Source organism: Coregonus clupeaformis, chromosome 24 (genome assembly GCF_020615455.1).
Source record: "Coregonus clupeaformis isolate EN_2021a chromosome 24, ASM2061545v1, whole genome shotgun sequence".
Lineage (NCBI taxonomy): Eukaryota > Metazoa > Chordata > Actinopteri > Salmoniformes > Salmonidae > Coregonus > Coregonus clupeaformis.
In genome coordinates this window covers 18,833,532-18,849,280 of record NC_059215.1, presented here as the reverse complement: position 1 = coordinate 18,849,280, position 15,749 = coordinate 18,833,532, and the positions used below count along the sequence as shown (strand labels likewise).

The 15,749-nt window shown below is 42.0% G+C and overlaps 1 protein-coding gene across 1 annotated transcript; it reads left to right on the top strand.

The window, feature by feature from the left end:
- The first annotated feature begins 1,176 nt into the window (after nucleotides 1-1,176).
- On the top strand, nucleotides 1,177-15,319 carry LOC121537949 (acyl-coenzyme A diphosphatase FITM2). Its single transcript, XM_041845618.2, has 2 exons — nucleotides 1,177-1,617; nucleotides 14,130-15,319. Exons 1-2 carry the CDS (start codon nucleotides 1,385-1,387, stop codon nucleotides 14,722-14,724), a joined length of 828 nt encoding a protein of 275 aa, XP_041701552.1. The 5' UTR covers nucleotides 1,177-1,384; the 3' UTR covers nucleotides 14,725-15,319.
- The last annotated feature ends 430 nt before the right edge of the window (nucleotides 15,320-15,749 follow it).

Here is a 15,749-nt window from a genome sequence, read left to right as displayed (position 1 = left end):
GCTGCGTAAATTCTCCTAACCCGTTACGAAAAAGTCACTTCCGGTCGTAGAACTATTCCAGTGGTGGAAAGTACTTAAATAAAAATACTTAAGTCGTTTTTGGGGGGTTTCTGTACTTTACTTTACTATTTATATTTTTTGAAAACTTTTACTTCACTACATTCCTTACTCCACACATTTTCCCTGACACCCAAAAGTACTCGTAAAAATGTTCATGCTTAGCAGGACAGGAAAATGGTCAAATTCACACACTTATCAAGAGAACATCCCTGGTAATCACTACTGCCTCTGATCTGGCAGACTCACTAAACACAAATGCTTCGGTTTGTAAATTATGTCTGAGTGTTGGAGTATCCCCCTGGCTATCTGTAATTATAAAAAATTATAAAAATGTGCCATCTGGTTTGCTTAATATAAGGAATTTTAAATGATTTATAGTTTTACTTTTGATACTTAAGTATATTTTAGCAAATACATTTACTTTTGATACTTAAGTATATTTTAGCAAATACATTTACTTTTGATACTTAAGTATATTTTAGCAAATACATTTACTTTTGATACTTAAGTATATTTAAAACCAAAAACTTTTACTCAAGTAATATTTTTTACTGGGTGATTACTTAAGTCATTTTCTACTAAGGTACCTTTACTTTTACTCAAGTGTGACAATCATGTACTTTTTTCCAATGCTGCTCTATTCCACCTAGGCATAACCGCGTGGAACATTCCAGAGAAGAAGACATCCTATCATACCACCGAAATGCAACGCTCAGAGTTCATTGGCTAGAGAGGGCTGATGTCACGATGTACCTACCGATCCCCAGGGGGCGTGTTCGTAAATTCACTCTGGCTATCTACTTGATTTGTGAGCGCTCTCGTCTGCGTGTGCCAGAGCACAGAATAACTGACGAATTTACGAACGCTCGACGCGACACCTGTTGAATATGACCGGTGTCAGTAGACGTCGGCAAAAAAGCGTAATTAAAATGTTGCCAGCAGCACAGTTACAGTCACCAACGCTCTGGATAATATGAAAACAGCCTAACCAGCTCTGCTAGGGCAAGTAAAACAGTCAGAGTGAGGTGTTCTCTCATATGTCTGGAAGTAGCTAGCAAGCTAGCCAACGTTAGCCAGTTAGATGGGTGCTTGACTGCTGTTGTGAGGCCAGAACGCTCGGATCAAACCTACTCCTCGGCCAGAGCGTCTAGTGTGCGTTCTGAACGCTCCAAGAGCACGAACCGACATTCTGACAACGCTCTGAATTTACGAACGCCCAAATGGTACTCAGAGCGTTTCTGGCACTCCAGATTGAATTTACGAACGCTCCCCCTGTCATAACACGGAAATGCAACGCTCAGAGTTCATTGGCTAGAGAGGGCTGATGTCACGATGTAGCTACCAATCCCCAGACCATTCTTCTTCCAAGTCTCCGCATTTCAACATGGCAGCCGTGGATGTCATCGTGAACAAGTTTGCGGCACTTTGGAGGATACGGTATATCCGTCTTTCATTGCCGTTGATTTTCTTGGGTATTTCAATAGTGGGATCCGTTGTAAAGCACACACAGATCGTTCCGGAGACATATTTCAGCAACAGAAGAAATGTTGTCAATATGTAAGTACCGGTTAGCCATTTAGCAAGCTAGCTATCCACAATCACACGTACGACAGTTTGATTTAGACAGCTGGATAATCATTGGGGGTGAAGCCTATCTAGCTAGCTAGTTAGCTTGCGAAGTTGTAAAACCTTTCGAGCACAGCAATGAGTAAAAATAATAATTTTAAAAAAGTGTGTATGTGTGTATATATATATATATATATATATATATATATATATATATATATATATATATATATATATATACACAGACATAGTATCTCACACAAGTGAGTACACCCCTCACATTTTTGTAAATATTTGAGTATATCTTTTCATATGACAACACTGAAGAAATGACACTTTGTTACAATGTAAAGTAGTGAGTGTACAGCTTGTATAACAGTGTAAATGTGCTGTCCCCTCACTAACACAACACACAGCCATTAATGTCTAAACGGCTGGCAACAAAAGTGAGTACACCCCTAAGTGAAAATGTCTAAATTGGGCCCATAGTGTCAATATTTTGTGTGGCCAACATTTTCCAGCACTGCCTTAACCCTCTTGGGCATGGAGTTCACCAGAGCTTCACAGGTTACCACTGGAGTCCTCTTCCACTCCTCCATGACGACATCACGGAGCTGGTGGATGTTAGAGACCTTGCACTCCTCCACCTTCCGTTTGAGGATGCCCCACAGATGCTCAATAGGGTTTAGGTCTGTAGACATGCTTGGCCAGTCCATCACCTTTACCCTCAGCTTCTTTAGCAAGGCAGTGGTCGTCTGTGGGATACTGCCCTGCGGCCCAGTCTCTGAAGGGAGGGGATCATGCTCTGCTTCAGTATGTCACAGTACATGTTGGCATTCATGGTTCCCTCAATGAACTGTAGCTCCCCAGTGCCGGCAGCAGTCATGCAGCCCCAGACCATGACACTTCCACCACCATGCTTGACTGTAGGCAAGACACACTTGTCTTTGTACTCCTCACCTGGTTGCCACCACACACGCTTGACACCATCTGAACCAAATACGTTTATTTTGGTCTCATCAGACCACAGGACATGGTTCCAGTAACCCATGTCCTTAGTCTGCTTGTCTTCAGCAAACTGTTTGCGGGCTTTCTTGTGCATCATCTTTAGAAGATGCTTCCTTCTGGGACGACAGCCATGCAGACCAATTTGATGCAGTGTGCGGCGTATGGTCTGAGCACTGACAGGCTTACCCCCCACCCCTTCAACCTCTGCAGCAATGCTGGCAGCACTCATACGTCTATTTCCCAAAGACAACCTCTGGATATGACGCTGAGCACGTGCACTCAACTTCTTTGGTCGACCATGGCGAGGCCTGTTCTGAGTGGAACCTGTCCTGTTAAACCGCTGTATGGTCTTGGCCACCGTGCTGCAGCTCAGTTTCAGGGTCTTGGCAATCTTCTTATAGGCCAGGCCATCTTTATGTAGAGCAACAATTCTTTTTTTCAGATCCTCACAGAGTTCTTTGCCATGAGGTGCCATGTTGAACTTCCAGTGACCAGTATGAGGGAGTGTGAGAGCGATGACACCAAATTTAACACAACTGCTCCCCATTCACACCTGAGACCTTGTAACACTAATGAGTCACGTGACACCGGGGAGGGAAAATGGCTAATTGGGCCCAATTTGGACATTTTCACTTAGGGGTGTACTCACTTTTGTTGCCAGCGGTTTAGACATTCATGGCTGTGTGTTGAGTTATTTTGAGGGGACAGCAAATTTACACTGTTATACAAGCTGTACACTCACTACTTTACATTGTAGCAAAGTGTCATTTCTTCAGTGTTGTCACATGAAAAGATATACTCATATGTAAAAAAATGTGAGGGGTGTACTCACTTTTGTGAGATACTGTATATATATATATATATATATACAGTGGGGAAAAAAAGTATTTAGTCAGCCACCAATTGTGCATGTTCTCCCACTTAAAAAGATGAGAGAGGCCTGTAATTTTCATCATAGGTACACGTCAACTATGACAGACAAATTGAGAAAAAAAAATCAGAAAATCACATTGTAGGATTTTTAATGAATTTATTTGCAAATTATGGTGGAAAATATGTATTTGGTCACCTACAAACAAGCAATATTTCTGGCTCTCACAGACCTGTAACTTCTTCTTTAAGAGGCTCCTCTGTCCTCCACTTGTTACCTGTATTAATGGCACCTGTTTGAACTTGTTATCAGTATAAAAGACACCTGTCCACAACCTCAACCAGTCACACTCCAAACTCCACTATGGCCAAGACCAAAGAGCTGTCAAAGAACACCAGAAACAAAATTGTAGACCTGCACCAGGCTGGGAAGACTGAATCTGCAATAGGTAAGCAGCTTGGTTTGAAGAAATCAACTGTGGGAGCAATTATTAGGAAATGGAAGACATACAAGACCACTGATAATCTCCCTCGATCTGGGGCTCCACGCAAGATCTCACCCCGTGGGGTCAAAATTATCACAAGAATGGTGAGCAAAAATCACAGAACCACACAGGGGGACCTAGTGAATGACCTGCAGAGAGCTGGGACCAAAGTAACAAAGCCTACCATCAGTAACACACTACGCCGCCAGGGACTCAAATCCTGCAGTGCTAGACGTGTCCCCTTGCTTAAGCCAGTACATGTCCAGGCCCGTCTGAAGTTTGCTAGAGTGCATTTGGATGATCCAGAAGAGGATTGGGAGAATGTCATATGGTCAGATGAAACCAAAATATAACTTTTTGGTAAAAACTCAACTCGTCGTGTTTGGAGGACAAAGAATGCTGAGTTGCATCCAAAGAACACCATACCTACTGTGAAGCATCGGGGTGGAAACATCATGCTTTGGGGCTGTTTTTCTGCAAAGGGACCAGGACGACTGATCCGTATAAAGGAAAGAATGAATGGGGCCATGTATCATGAGATTTTGAGTGAAAACCTCCTTCCATCAGCAAGGGCATTGAAGATGAAACGTGGCTGGGTCTTTCAGCATGACAATGATCCCAAACACACCGCCCGGGCAACGAAGGAGTGGCTTCGTAAGAAGCATTTCAAGGTCCTGGAGTGGCCTAGCCAGTCCCCAGATCTCAACCCCATAGAAAATCTTTGGAGGGAATTGAAAGTCCGTGTTGCCCAGCGACAGCCCCAAAACATCACTGCTCTAGAGGAGATCTGCATGGAGGAATGGGCCAAAATAGCAGCAACAGTGTGTGAAAACCTTGTGAAGACTTACAGAAAACGTTTGACCTGTGTCATTGCCAACAAAGGGTATATAACAAAGTATTGAGAAACTGTTGTTATTGACCAAATACTTATTTTCCACCATAATTTGCAAATAAATTCATAAAAAATCCTACAATTTGATTTTCTGGATTTTCTTTTCTCATTTCGTCTGTCATAGTTGACGTGTACCTACGATGAAAATTACAGGCCTCTCTCATCTTTTTAAGTGGGAGAACTTGCACAATTGGTGGCTGACTAAATACTTTTTTTCCCCACTGTATATATAGTGGGGAGAACAAGTATTTGATACACTGCCGATTTTGCAGGTTTTCCTACTTACAAAGCATGTAGAGGTCTGTAATTTTTATCATAGGTACACTTCAACTGTGAGAGACGGAATCTAAAACAAAAATCCAGAAAATCACATTCTATGATTTTTAAGTAATTCATTTGCATTTTATTGCATGACATAAGTATTTGATACATCAGAAAAGCAGAACTTAATATTTGGTACAGAAACCTTTGTTTGCAATTACAGAGATCATACGTTTCCTGTAGGTCTTGACCAGGTTTGCACACACTGCAGCAGGGATTTTGGCCCACTCCTCCATACAGACCTTCTCCAGATCCTTCAGGTTTCGGGGCTGTCGCTGGGCAATACGGACTTTCAGCTCCCTCCAAAGATTTTCTATTGGGTTCAGGTCTGGACACTGGCTAGGCCACTCCAGGACCTTGATGCTTCTTACGGAGCCACTCCTTAGTTGCCCTGGCTGTGTGTTTCGGGTCGTTGTCATGCTGGAAGACCCAGCCACGACCCATCTTCAATGCTCTTACTGAGGGAAGGAGGTTGTTGGCCAAGATCTTGCGATACATGGCCCCATCCATCCTCCCCTCAATACGGTGCAGTCGTCCTGTCCCCTTTGCAGACAAGCATCCCCAAAGAATGATGTTTCCACCTCCATGCTTTACGGTTGGGATGGTGTTCTTGGGGTTGTACTCATCCTTCTTCCTCCAAACACGGCGAGTGGAGTTTAGACCAAAAAGCTATATTTTTTTAAGTGTACCTACAGTGGGGAGAACAAGTATTTGATACACTGCCGATTTTGCAGGTTTTCCTACTTACAAAGCATGTAGAGGTCTGTAATATTTATCATAGGTACACTTCAACTGTGAGAGACGGAATCTAAAACAAAAATCCAGAAAATCACATTGTATGATTTTTAAGTAATTAATTTGCATTTTATTGCATGACATAAGTATTTGATCACCTACCAACCAGTAAGAATTCCGGCTCTCACAGACCTGTTAGTTTTCTTTAAGAAGCCCTCCTGTTCTCCACTCATTACCTGTATTAACTGCACCTGTTTGAACTCGTTACCTGTATAAAAGACACCTGTCCAAACACTCAATCAAACAGACTCCAACCTCTCCACAATGGCCTAGACCAGAGAGCTGTGTAAGGACATCAGGGATAAAATTGTAGACCTGCACAAGGCTGGGATGGGCTACAGGACAATAGGCAAGCAGCTTGGTGAGAAGACAACATCTGTTGGCCCAATTATTAGAAAATAGAAGAAGTTCAAGATGACGGTCAATCAACCTCGGTCTGGGGCTCCATGCAAGATCTCACCTCGTGGGGCATCAATGATCATGAGGAAGGTGAGGGATCAGCCCAGAACTACACGGCAGGACCTGGTCAATGACCTGAAGAGAGCTGGGACCACAGTCTCAAAGAAAACCATTAGTAACACAATATGCCGTCATGGATTAAAATCCTGCAGCGCACGCAAGGTCCCCCTGCTCAAGCCAGCGCATGTCCAGGCCCGTCTGAAGTTTGCCAATGACCATCTGGATGATCCAGAGGAGGAATGGGAGAAGGTCATGTGGTCTGATGAGACAAAAATATAGCTTTTTGGTCTAAACTCCACTCGCCGTGTTTGGAGGAAGAAGGATGAGTACAACCCCAAGAACACCATCCCAACCGTAAAGCATGGAGGTGGAAACATCATTCTTTGGGGATGCTTGTCTGCAAAGGGGACAGGACGACTGCACCGTATTGAGGGGAGGATGGATGGGGCCATGTATCGCAAGATCTTGGCCAACAACCTCCTTCCCTCAGTAAGAGCATTGAAGATGGGTCGTGGCTGGGTCTTCCAGCATGACAACGACCCGAAACACACAGCCAGGGCAACTAAGGAGTGGCTCCGTAAGAAGCATCAAGGTCCTGGAGTGGCCTAGCCAGTGTCCAGACCTGAACCCAATAGAAAATCTTTGGAGGGAGCTGAAAGTCCGTATTGCCCAGCGACAGCCCCGAAACCTGAAGGATCTGGAGAAGGTCTGTATGGAGGAGTGGGCCAAAATCCCTGCTGCAGTGTGTGCAAACCTGGTCAAGACCTACAGGAAACGTATGATCTCTGTAATTGCAAACAAAGGTTTCTGTACCAAATATTAAGTTCTGCTTTTCTGATGTATCAAATACTTATGTCATGCAATAAAATGCAAATGAATTACTTAAAAATCATAGAATGTGATTTTCTGGATTTTTGTTTTAGATTCCGTCTCTCACAGTTGAAGTGTACCTATGATAAAAATTACAGACCTCTACATGCTTTGTAAGTAGGAAAACCTGCAAAATCGGCAGTGTATCAAATACTTGTTCTCCCCACTGTGTGTGTGTGTGTGTATTATATATATGTATATGTATGTTTTATTGTCAAATACACTGGATAGGTGCAGTGAAATGTGTTGTTTTTACAGGGTCAGCCATAGTAGTACCCAGGGCCGATCCTTGACATTCTGCCACCCACTCAAAACTAGAATAGTCCCAGTAAGCAAAATGACGTTGGAAGTACGTCTAAAATACGTATTGTAACGACCCTGGGTTTATAAGCGCGGATATCGACTCTGCCACGGGAGCATGCTTTTGGGGCACAGTCGATGGCGCACTGGACTTCGGGCTAGAAGGTTGAGGGTTCGAGACCTGCTCCCTGCCTGTTTCATTACAGTATTTTCCAGAGGTTGAAGTTAGGTTCAGTTTAGGTTATGAATGAAAGGTGAAAATATGTATTTTCCGTTCGTTTTAAAATACATACTTTCCAGGACGTTGAAATCAGGTTCATTTTCGGTTCTGAATGAAAGTTGAAAATACTTATTTTCCAGATGTCGAAAATACTTATTTTCCAGATGTTGGTTCTGGGAGGTTATACATATGGAGTGTGGGACTCTCTTTATTTTTATAGCTTACTGAATGAAAGTAGAAAATACATAATTTATAAACGTCTATGTTTGGGCCAAATCAAGGCTGGACCTGACAAAATCTGAACTAAACATAGACGTTTATGATTGGTTCAGATTTGGTCCGGACCGGACTGGGCTACAGTGTTGCCAGAAATTGAATGTTATGAATGCCCATCCATGTGGTAAGCCTACCGTTTGGAAAACAGGCCATTGCATTGGCTTTATTAGTCCTGATTCCTGTGACTAATCAATTTGGCTATTGAAGCTCTGAATATCAGCTACATTATTTATATATTTTTTCTCAATTTTTAGTCATTTAGCAGACGCTCTTATCCAGAGCGACTTACAGTAGTGAGTGCATACACTTTAATACTTTTTTCATACTACCCAGCTACCCAATTTTATCAGGAGTTATCATGAGCCTATTTTTCAATGTGTTTACATATTTTTTGATATGATCAGCTTGTCAAAAATGGACAGATACAAACTTGAAACCACTGATCATGACAATGGGGTGAAACTCCTGGACAACTGTTGTGATTGTCCATTCCATATTATCCATTTTACTTTGACCTGTCCTGATTTTAGGATATGTTGTTAACATGATTTTTTATTTGATTGGGCACCATTTAGGTTAGGCTTTTTGATCGGAGAAACATGCATGATGTAAAAAGTGTCCGTTTCATTACATTGTTATACATTTTATCTCCAGCCTGATACAGAAAATGCCACATACTCTTTCTACCATATCCTATATCTGCTACATGATTTATGCAACAACCAAAAAACTTGACGGAACGTTGGTGGAGCGTCTCCCCAACAGCACCCTGGAGAGGCGTGCTGGGAATGGACAAGCAAAATATTTTGAGCCACTGCCTTTGACAAAGTGGGCACTGCTTATCACAGGGCGGCATCAACGCTCACCTAAAAAGCCCTTATGCCACTGGTTGAGAGAAATTGTCATTGTTTTGGGGCAGAATTATGTGGCGTTTTATGTGTTGATGTTGGAGGTTGGGTAAATGCCGCCCTCGTCAATCTTCCGCTATAGGCGGCTGCCTAATCCTGCCTAAGAAGCGGGCCGGCCGTGGTGCTACCACAGAACAATGAGCCAGATATTTCACCAGATGTATAAATGTGAAGCATCTGGTTGGCGTTTCCACTCACTACCAAATATGGTGATTAGAGGATGCCCAGTGGGAGAAGATGTCCCGTGTAGCTCAGTTGGTAGAGCATGGCTCTTGCAGCGCCAGGGTTGTGGGTTCGATTCCCACGGGGGACCAGTATGAAAATGTATGCACTCACTAACTGTAAGTCGCTCTGGATAAGAACGTCTGCTAAATGACAAAAAAAAAAAGATGGAGCGAGATGGATTTTGTCCGACATTCTACTAATTTTCTCACCGATTAAACATTTTATCTCCATACAGTTTTCTGTTTTCCAAACTACAATCTGTAACAAACAGAGTGGACAGCGTTTTGTAGAATTTACCCTTTGCCAAAGTTGTAAAAAAAGATTGCGTTGTTTAGGAGTGCAAGGGCGAATTGAGTTATTACACACGTGCACTTCACAGAGTAGGCGTTCCCTGATGGAAATAATCAAATAAATGCAAAAACGCGCCAATAGGATCTCACTAGCTTGTGCTTGGCTCATCCCACTTCCATACGTGTTCTGCCAACTATGATTCATTTGCTCCCATTGGAAATGACAGGCTCTGGTCTATCTTGGGTTAGTTATAAAACATATTTGGTTTAAGTGCCTTGCCCAATGGCACATCAACAGATTTTTTTACCTTGTCGGCTCTAGTGGGGGGGTCGACTCCAAAATAATCGATTCCTCATCTCCTTGCCCGTCGACTCCCATATCTGAATATCAAGTAACGGAAACTCCTAAGATTCAGAGAGAGGGAGAGAGGGGCACAGCCAGGCATAGGTAGGCAGGTCGGCCACCAGGCAGACAGTCAGAACTGTGCGATAATCAAAATATGTATAGCCTACAGCATTGCGATAGCCTATCTCGCAATTTCTCGGCTTGCAATGTCTCTCAAATTCACTAAAGTAGGGGCTATCAATGAGTAGGCTGAAATATTCTACACGCAACAGACTGAAGACTGAACCAAAGACAGTATAGTATGAAGATAGGATAAATCTGCTTCGCCAATAAAAATCCCAGATCATGCCTGTAGGCGATGTCATGGCAACGTTGGCTAGCTAAGCTCATGCATAGAAACACATCATCGGGTCTAACAGTCATCTCACGCCAAACTGCGCATGTGCAGGCTGTCAAATCAAAGGCACTCCTTTGATATAAAGTTGTTTTTGACAAAAATGAAAAGGTGTCAGTTTGTCACTTTCACGAAGTTGGAGTAATAACATGTTCAACTACTTAAGACATTGGCCCGACTCTAGGTTGTGCCTTCAGATTTCAAGAAAATGAACAACTAGGGAATACTTTTTTTTTTACCTCTGTCATTGACTTCTCAAACCTCGGCCTGGTCCGTTTGGTCTGTTTCGCAAGCGTTCCCAGAAGTCTTGCAATGTTGCGATTTTAGAAACTCTGTGACTGAACACACACACATATTTCATAGAAAAGAGAAAGAGCAGGTGAGCCAGGAAGGGAGAGAGAGGAGTGGCAGGTAGACAGACAGTCAGAACCGTGAGCATAGGCTATATATCTTGATAATCTGTATCTCGCAATGTCTTGTCTTGCAGTGCCTTGTAAATTCACCAAAGTATATTAAACTATAGATTAGGCTATCAATGAGTATGGCTAAGCTATAATACATAGTGCCAGTGGATTGAAGTTGAACATCGCCAAATGCGTCATATTAATTAGGCCCTAATGGACACCCTGGCTGGCTGTTGGTGTCCTAAAGCAATAGATCGCAAAGCAGGGCATCCCCGTAAATTTTTTTGGAAATGGCAAGTTCAGTTTCTCATCCATACACGCATCTCAAGTGCAAATACTGTTCAGCAGCTCAAATCAGCTGTATCGGGGTGCATTTATATTAGGAAGGACTTCTACCATGGATCGCTAAAATACCATGATGACACTAATTCAAATTCTGCACTATGCAGAATTTGAATTAGTGTCATCATGCTAAAATTCTAATAGTTAGCCTAATTTCAGTTTATGTGACAAAACAAGCACGTAGAGAGTCATTGTACCATCTAAACCGCTGTGAAACATATTTTCCATAAACACAAATATTGTATTTTCAGTTGTTTGAAGCTGGTGTACAAAACTGAAAGTAAAAGATGCAAAAATTAAACTTAAGAACGGAAAGCATAGAAATATCGCACATAGAACAGATCTACCGCTTCTTAGACTTGCATTCAATGAGAATGACCGATCTATAAACTCAGATTTCTATGTGAATTTGGTCGGGGTCGCCCAAAAAGTGACATATTGCAGCTTTAAATATTGCGGGGACAACTATAGGCTACATTTGGCAGCCAAGCACGCGTTATCAGTGGAGCCTATTATCATCTAGACACACGACGTTGAAATACCTTCAGGCTTAGAATAAAAACCTCCAGGCTTCCGTCATAAAATGGAAATTAAATGGAAAATGGGGCAGTTTGGAAAAACAAATCCAGTGTGAATCGTCCTCTGGAATAACGCACATGCTTAGATAATAATTACATAACCAACGCCTCTAATACTAGTCCCGTCCAAATAAGGCTATATAACATGGCAAAGAATAGGCTTATCGGCATAGAGTGAGCCGCATCATCCTATGGGATCTGTCAAGGCTGCGCACAGCAGAAATATCACCACAATATTCTAGTTCCTACACATCACCTTCTATATTCAAACAAAATAGGCCTTTTATAGGCTAAATTGAAGAGCAAATGGGAAGCGTCAGACTCATGACAGTCCTTTCTATAACGCAAAATTAGTCTTCCTAGTCTCAATAATGATGTGGTGTGTACATGTGCGCAGCCGTTTTGGTCGAGGAAGAGTTGACTCCAACCACAGGAGTCAGAGTCGACTCCAAATCCTGGAGTCGTTCACCCCTAGTTGGCTTGGGGATATTTGAAACCGTGACCTTTCGGTTACTGGCCAAACGCTCTAACCGATAGGCTACTTAACGCCAAATGTCTGTGTTTGTCAGTTAGCTAGCCAGCTACTTATAGCTGATGAGCATTATATTGTAAGTGTAAAGGAGTAACTCTGGTATGCCTAAAACATTTGGAACGCTGGTGCGCATTGCCTTTATAGGCCTGCAAAACTAAGCCTAATATTAGTGATACCAAACCATCAAAAGTTTTGTAACTTTATTAGGATAATATCAAAAGTAGGCCTAAGTCAAGTCATTGTTTATAGGGAAAATACGAACAGGCTATTATATTGCAGCATTAAATTAAGTTTTGCATCTCGCCCTCTTTGGTTTTTCCTTTTCATGGTTTGAGTGCGAGTAGCCCTATAGGCCTACTAGTAATTGTATTATATTGTGGCAAACACAACATGAACTTAATTTGGCCAAAGAAAATGACTCAACAGAATAAAACAAAACACTTGTTGCATAGCCTATTTTTAAACAACTGGTTTAAACCTTCACAAAAGTTTTGAACAGGCTTATATTGGAAAAATTACCAACAAAGGCGAGTGCCTACCTACCCAACAAATGACAGCAATAGGCTAATTCTATTTATTTTACAACAGACCTATTTTTAACCTATCTCTAACTAATATAGCACAAAATTAAAGACAGTTCGAACTTAATTTAGCCAACAAAAATGTATCAACAAAGTGACACACTTTTTGCATATATAAAGAACTGGTTTAGATTCTTGAATAGGCCCGTAATAATAACAACAACAATAATAATAATAATCAGAATAATAACAATAATAATCAGAATAATTAATTAATTAATACAAAAATAAATAAAGTTAGAAAATTGCATCAAACCTGAATAGCGAGTTGCGCACACAGTCCATTTGGCCACACCAATGTTCTTATCTTTGTCCACTAAAACTTGTCCCTGAGGACATTCCACTCTACTCTTTCTCCTTCTTTTACTTCAATGAAAAAGGCCTCTGTCTTCACTATCAATAGTAGCCAAGGCTCCGCTCTCTCTCTCTCTCTCGTGACGTGAGCAATACGTTTTATTGTGTTCCAAATGGCTGACACAGATAACAAGCTCACGCAGTTCTTATCAACTCACACACATGAAATTAACAGAGGACAGGGCCAATCGGGTCCAGTCGGTAAATCAATTTTAATTGCTCATACCTGAAACTCTTGGCAATTATATCAGACCCGACCCAGATCTGAGGCAGTCAGAATTTAGGACCCGGGTTGGATCTTGGAATTTCGGTTCTGTTGGACCTGTGAAGTCCTCTAAGTGCAGGGGCTCTCCCGGTCAGAAGATACTATTGTTAATAGGAACTAAAGCATTTAGCATCTATTAATGGGGTAGTATGTTCCTATCAATCTATGCAGTAAATGTCAAACAAGCACACAATAATAAAACATTGAGCACAGCAGTAGATATATAAAAACCATGTAAACATTGTTAAAGTGACCAGTGTTCAATTAATATGTACATAGGTCAGCAGTCCCTAAGGTGCCGGCTAGAGTAACCGGTGGTAGCCGGCTAGTGACTGTGACTAAGGGGCAAAGTCGGGTATAGGGCAGGGTACTGGACGGAGGCCATCTAGTGGTGGTTGTTTAACAGTCTAATGGCCTGGGGATAGAAGCTGTTTAACAGTCTCGGTTGTAGCAGGATGAACAGGGTGTGGCTCGGGTGGCTGAGGTCCTTGATCTGCTTGGCCTTCCAGTGACACCGGGTGCTGTAGATGTCCTGGAGGGCAGGCAGTGTGCCCGCGATGGTGTGTTGGGCTGACGCACCATCTTAACATTGTCAAGACGGAGCGACATGGGGCTAAGATAGCTAGCTACAACAACCACTTACCAAATTCCTCTTCTAGGCTCACGTTAGACACATGTCAGCCAGAGTGTTTATAGCCTGTTGCTATGTATTTACCGACACCTGCAGTCTGGTTCTCAACTGTGTGTACCAGTGCTACCTACATGACCACTTCCTATATCTCTTCCAGGTATTTTGTCAAAGTGTCCTGGGGCTGGACCTTGCTGCTGTTGACCCCGTTCATCCTCTTCACATCATACAAGAGGTTGACCTTTGCCCTCCGGCGACTGAGCTCATTGGTGGTGGCCACAGCCATTTGGTACACCTTCACCGAGGCTTTTTCCTACATCGAAGGTACCACAGGTACATGTCACGTTCCTGAACCTGAAGCCATGGATCAAGTCCCTCATCATGATGAAATCACCTCAAAGTGGAGTTGCAGGAAGGCTGGGGGTCAATGGGATGGCTATGCCATCTCAGGACACTCGTTCATTCTGTCGTACTCTGCACTCATCATTGCCGAAGAAATGGCACCTATGGTGAACATGGAGAAGAAGAACAGGAATACTGTTTTGGATTTATTATACGTTTCCCTTAATTGGATAGTAGTCATCTGGATATGGATGTTTGTGTGTACCTCTGTGTATTTTCATGATTTCTCTGAGAAGTTTCTCGGGACAGTTTTTGGAATTCTGCCATGGTTTGTCACATATCGGATATGGTATCCAATGACCTTATCTCCTGGTCTCCCACTTCAGCCAAAAAAGCAGAGCGAACTAGCTTAAAACCAGCACTACTTAGCACTAGGCTAGACCTCCTACTCTCTCGTACTGCATTGGCTCTGTAACATGTTTGAATGCCACCTTCAAAACACTCAAGTTAAAAACATTGATATTCTTCTCAGGTTCCAAGTTGACCGTTGTTGCCATTTAAAAAGTTTTCTTTCCTTCAGAAAGGTCATTTTGGACAGCGGGCCAGGGTCGGTTTGCACTTGCGGGTCTCGACTCCCTATGTGGCTGTAGGCAGCTTGTGTTCTTAAAATGACACTGAAGTCTTAGATCAATGCAGTGCATGGCGTTGACGTATAGGCCTAGGCCTATCCACTAGCTAGTCGTCCCCAGGGTTGGGGTCAATTTCATTTGAATTTAGGCAGTAAACTGAAAGATTTTAAGAAAAAGGTATTCACCCTAACCTAAAGAAAAAGGAATTCACCACAACTCTGGTGGTCGTGTTATTTTTTTGTTTGCATAATTTTTAAAAAAGCCAATTGTGTTGTGAAAGCCTTTGCAATATGTGTATGTAGACTACTGGTCAAACGTTTTAGAACACCTACTCATTCAAGGGATTTTCATTATTTTTACTATTTTTTACATTGTAGAATAATAGTGAAGACATCAAAAGTATGAAATAACACATGAAATCGTGTTGTAACCAAAAATGCCAAGAGTGTGCAAAGCTGTCATCAAGGCAAAGGGTGGCTATATGAAGAATCTCAAATATAAAATATATTTTGATTTGTTTAACACTTATTTGGTTACTACATGATTCCATATGTGTTATTACATAGTTTTGATGTCTTCACTATTCTACAATGTAGAAAATAGTAAAAATTAAGAAAAACCCTTGATTGAGTAGGTGTTCTAAAACTTTTGACTGGTAGTGTATGGTTAGAGAGAGCTGTCATTTTAGTGTTAGTTCATTTTCAGTTTTTTTTCTTCGATTCTCATTATTTGATTTGTGTGGAAATATACACTGCTCAAAAAAATAAAGGGAACACTTAAACAACACAATGTAACTCCAAGTCAATCAC

Excerpts from the sequence above, each read along its gene's own strand:
- LOC121537949 (XM_041845618.2), top strand. The coding sequence starts at position 1,385 with ATGTCACGATGTAGCTACCAATCCCCAGACCATTCTTCTTCCAAGTCT. Across the intron at positions 1,618-14,129 it reads AGAAGAAATGTTGTCAATAT|GTATTTTGTCAAAGTGTCCT; the intron begins GTAAGTACCGGT and ends TATCTCTTCCAG.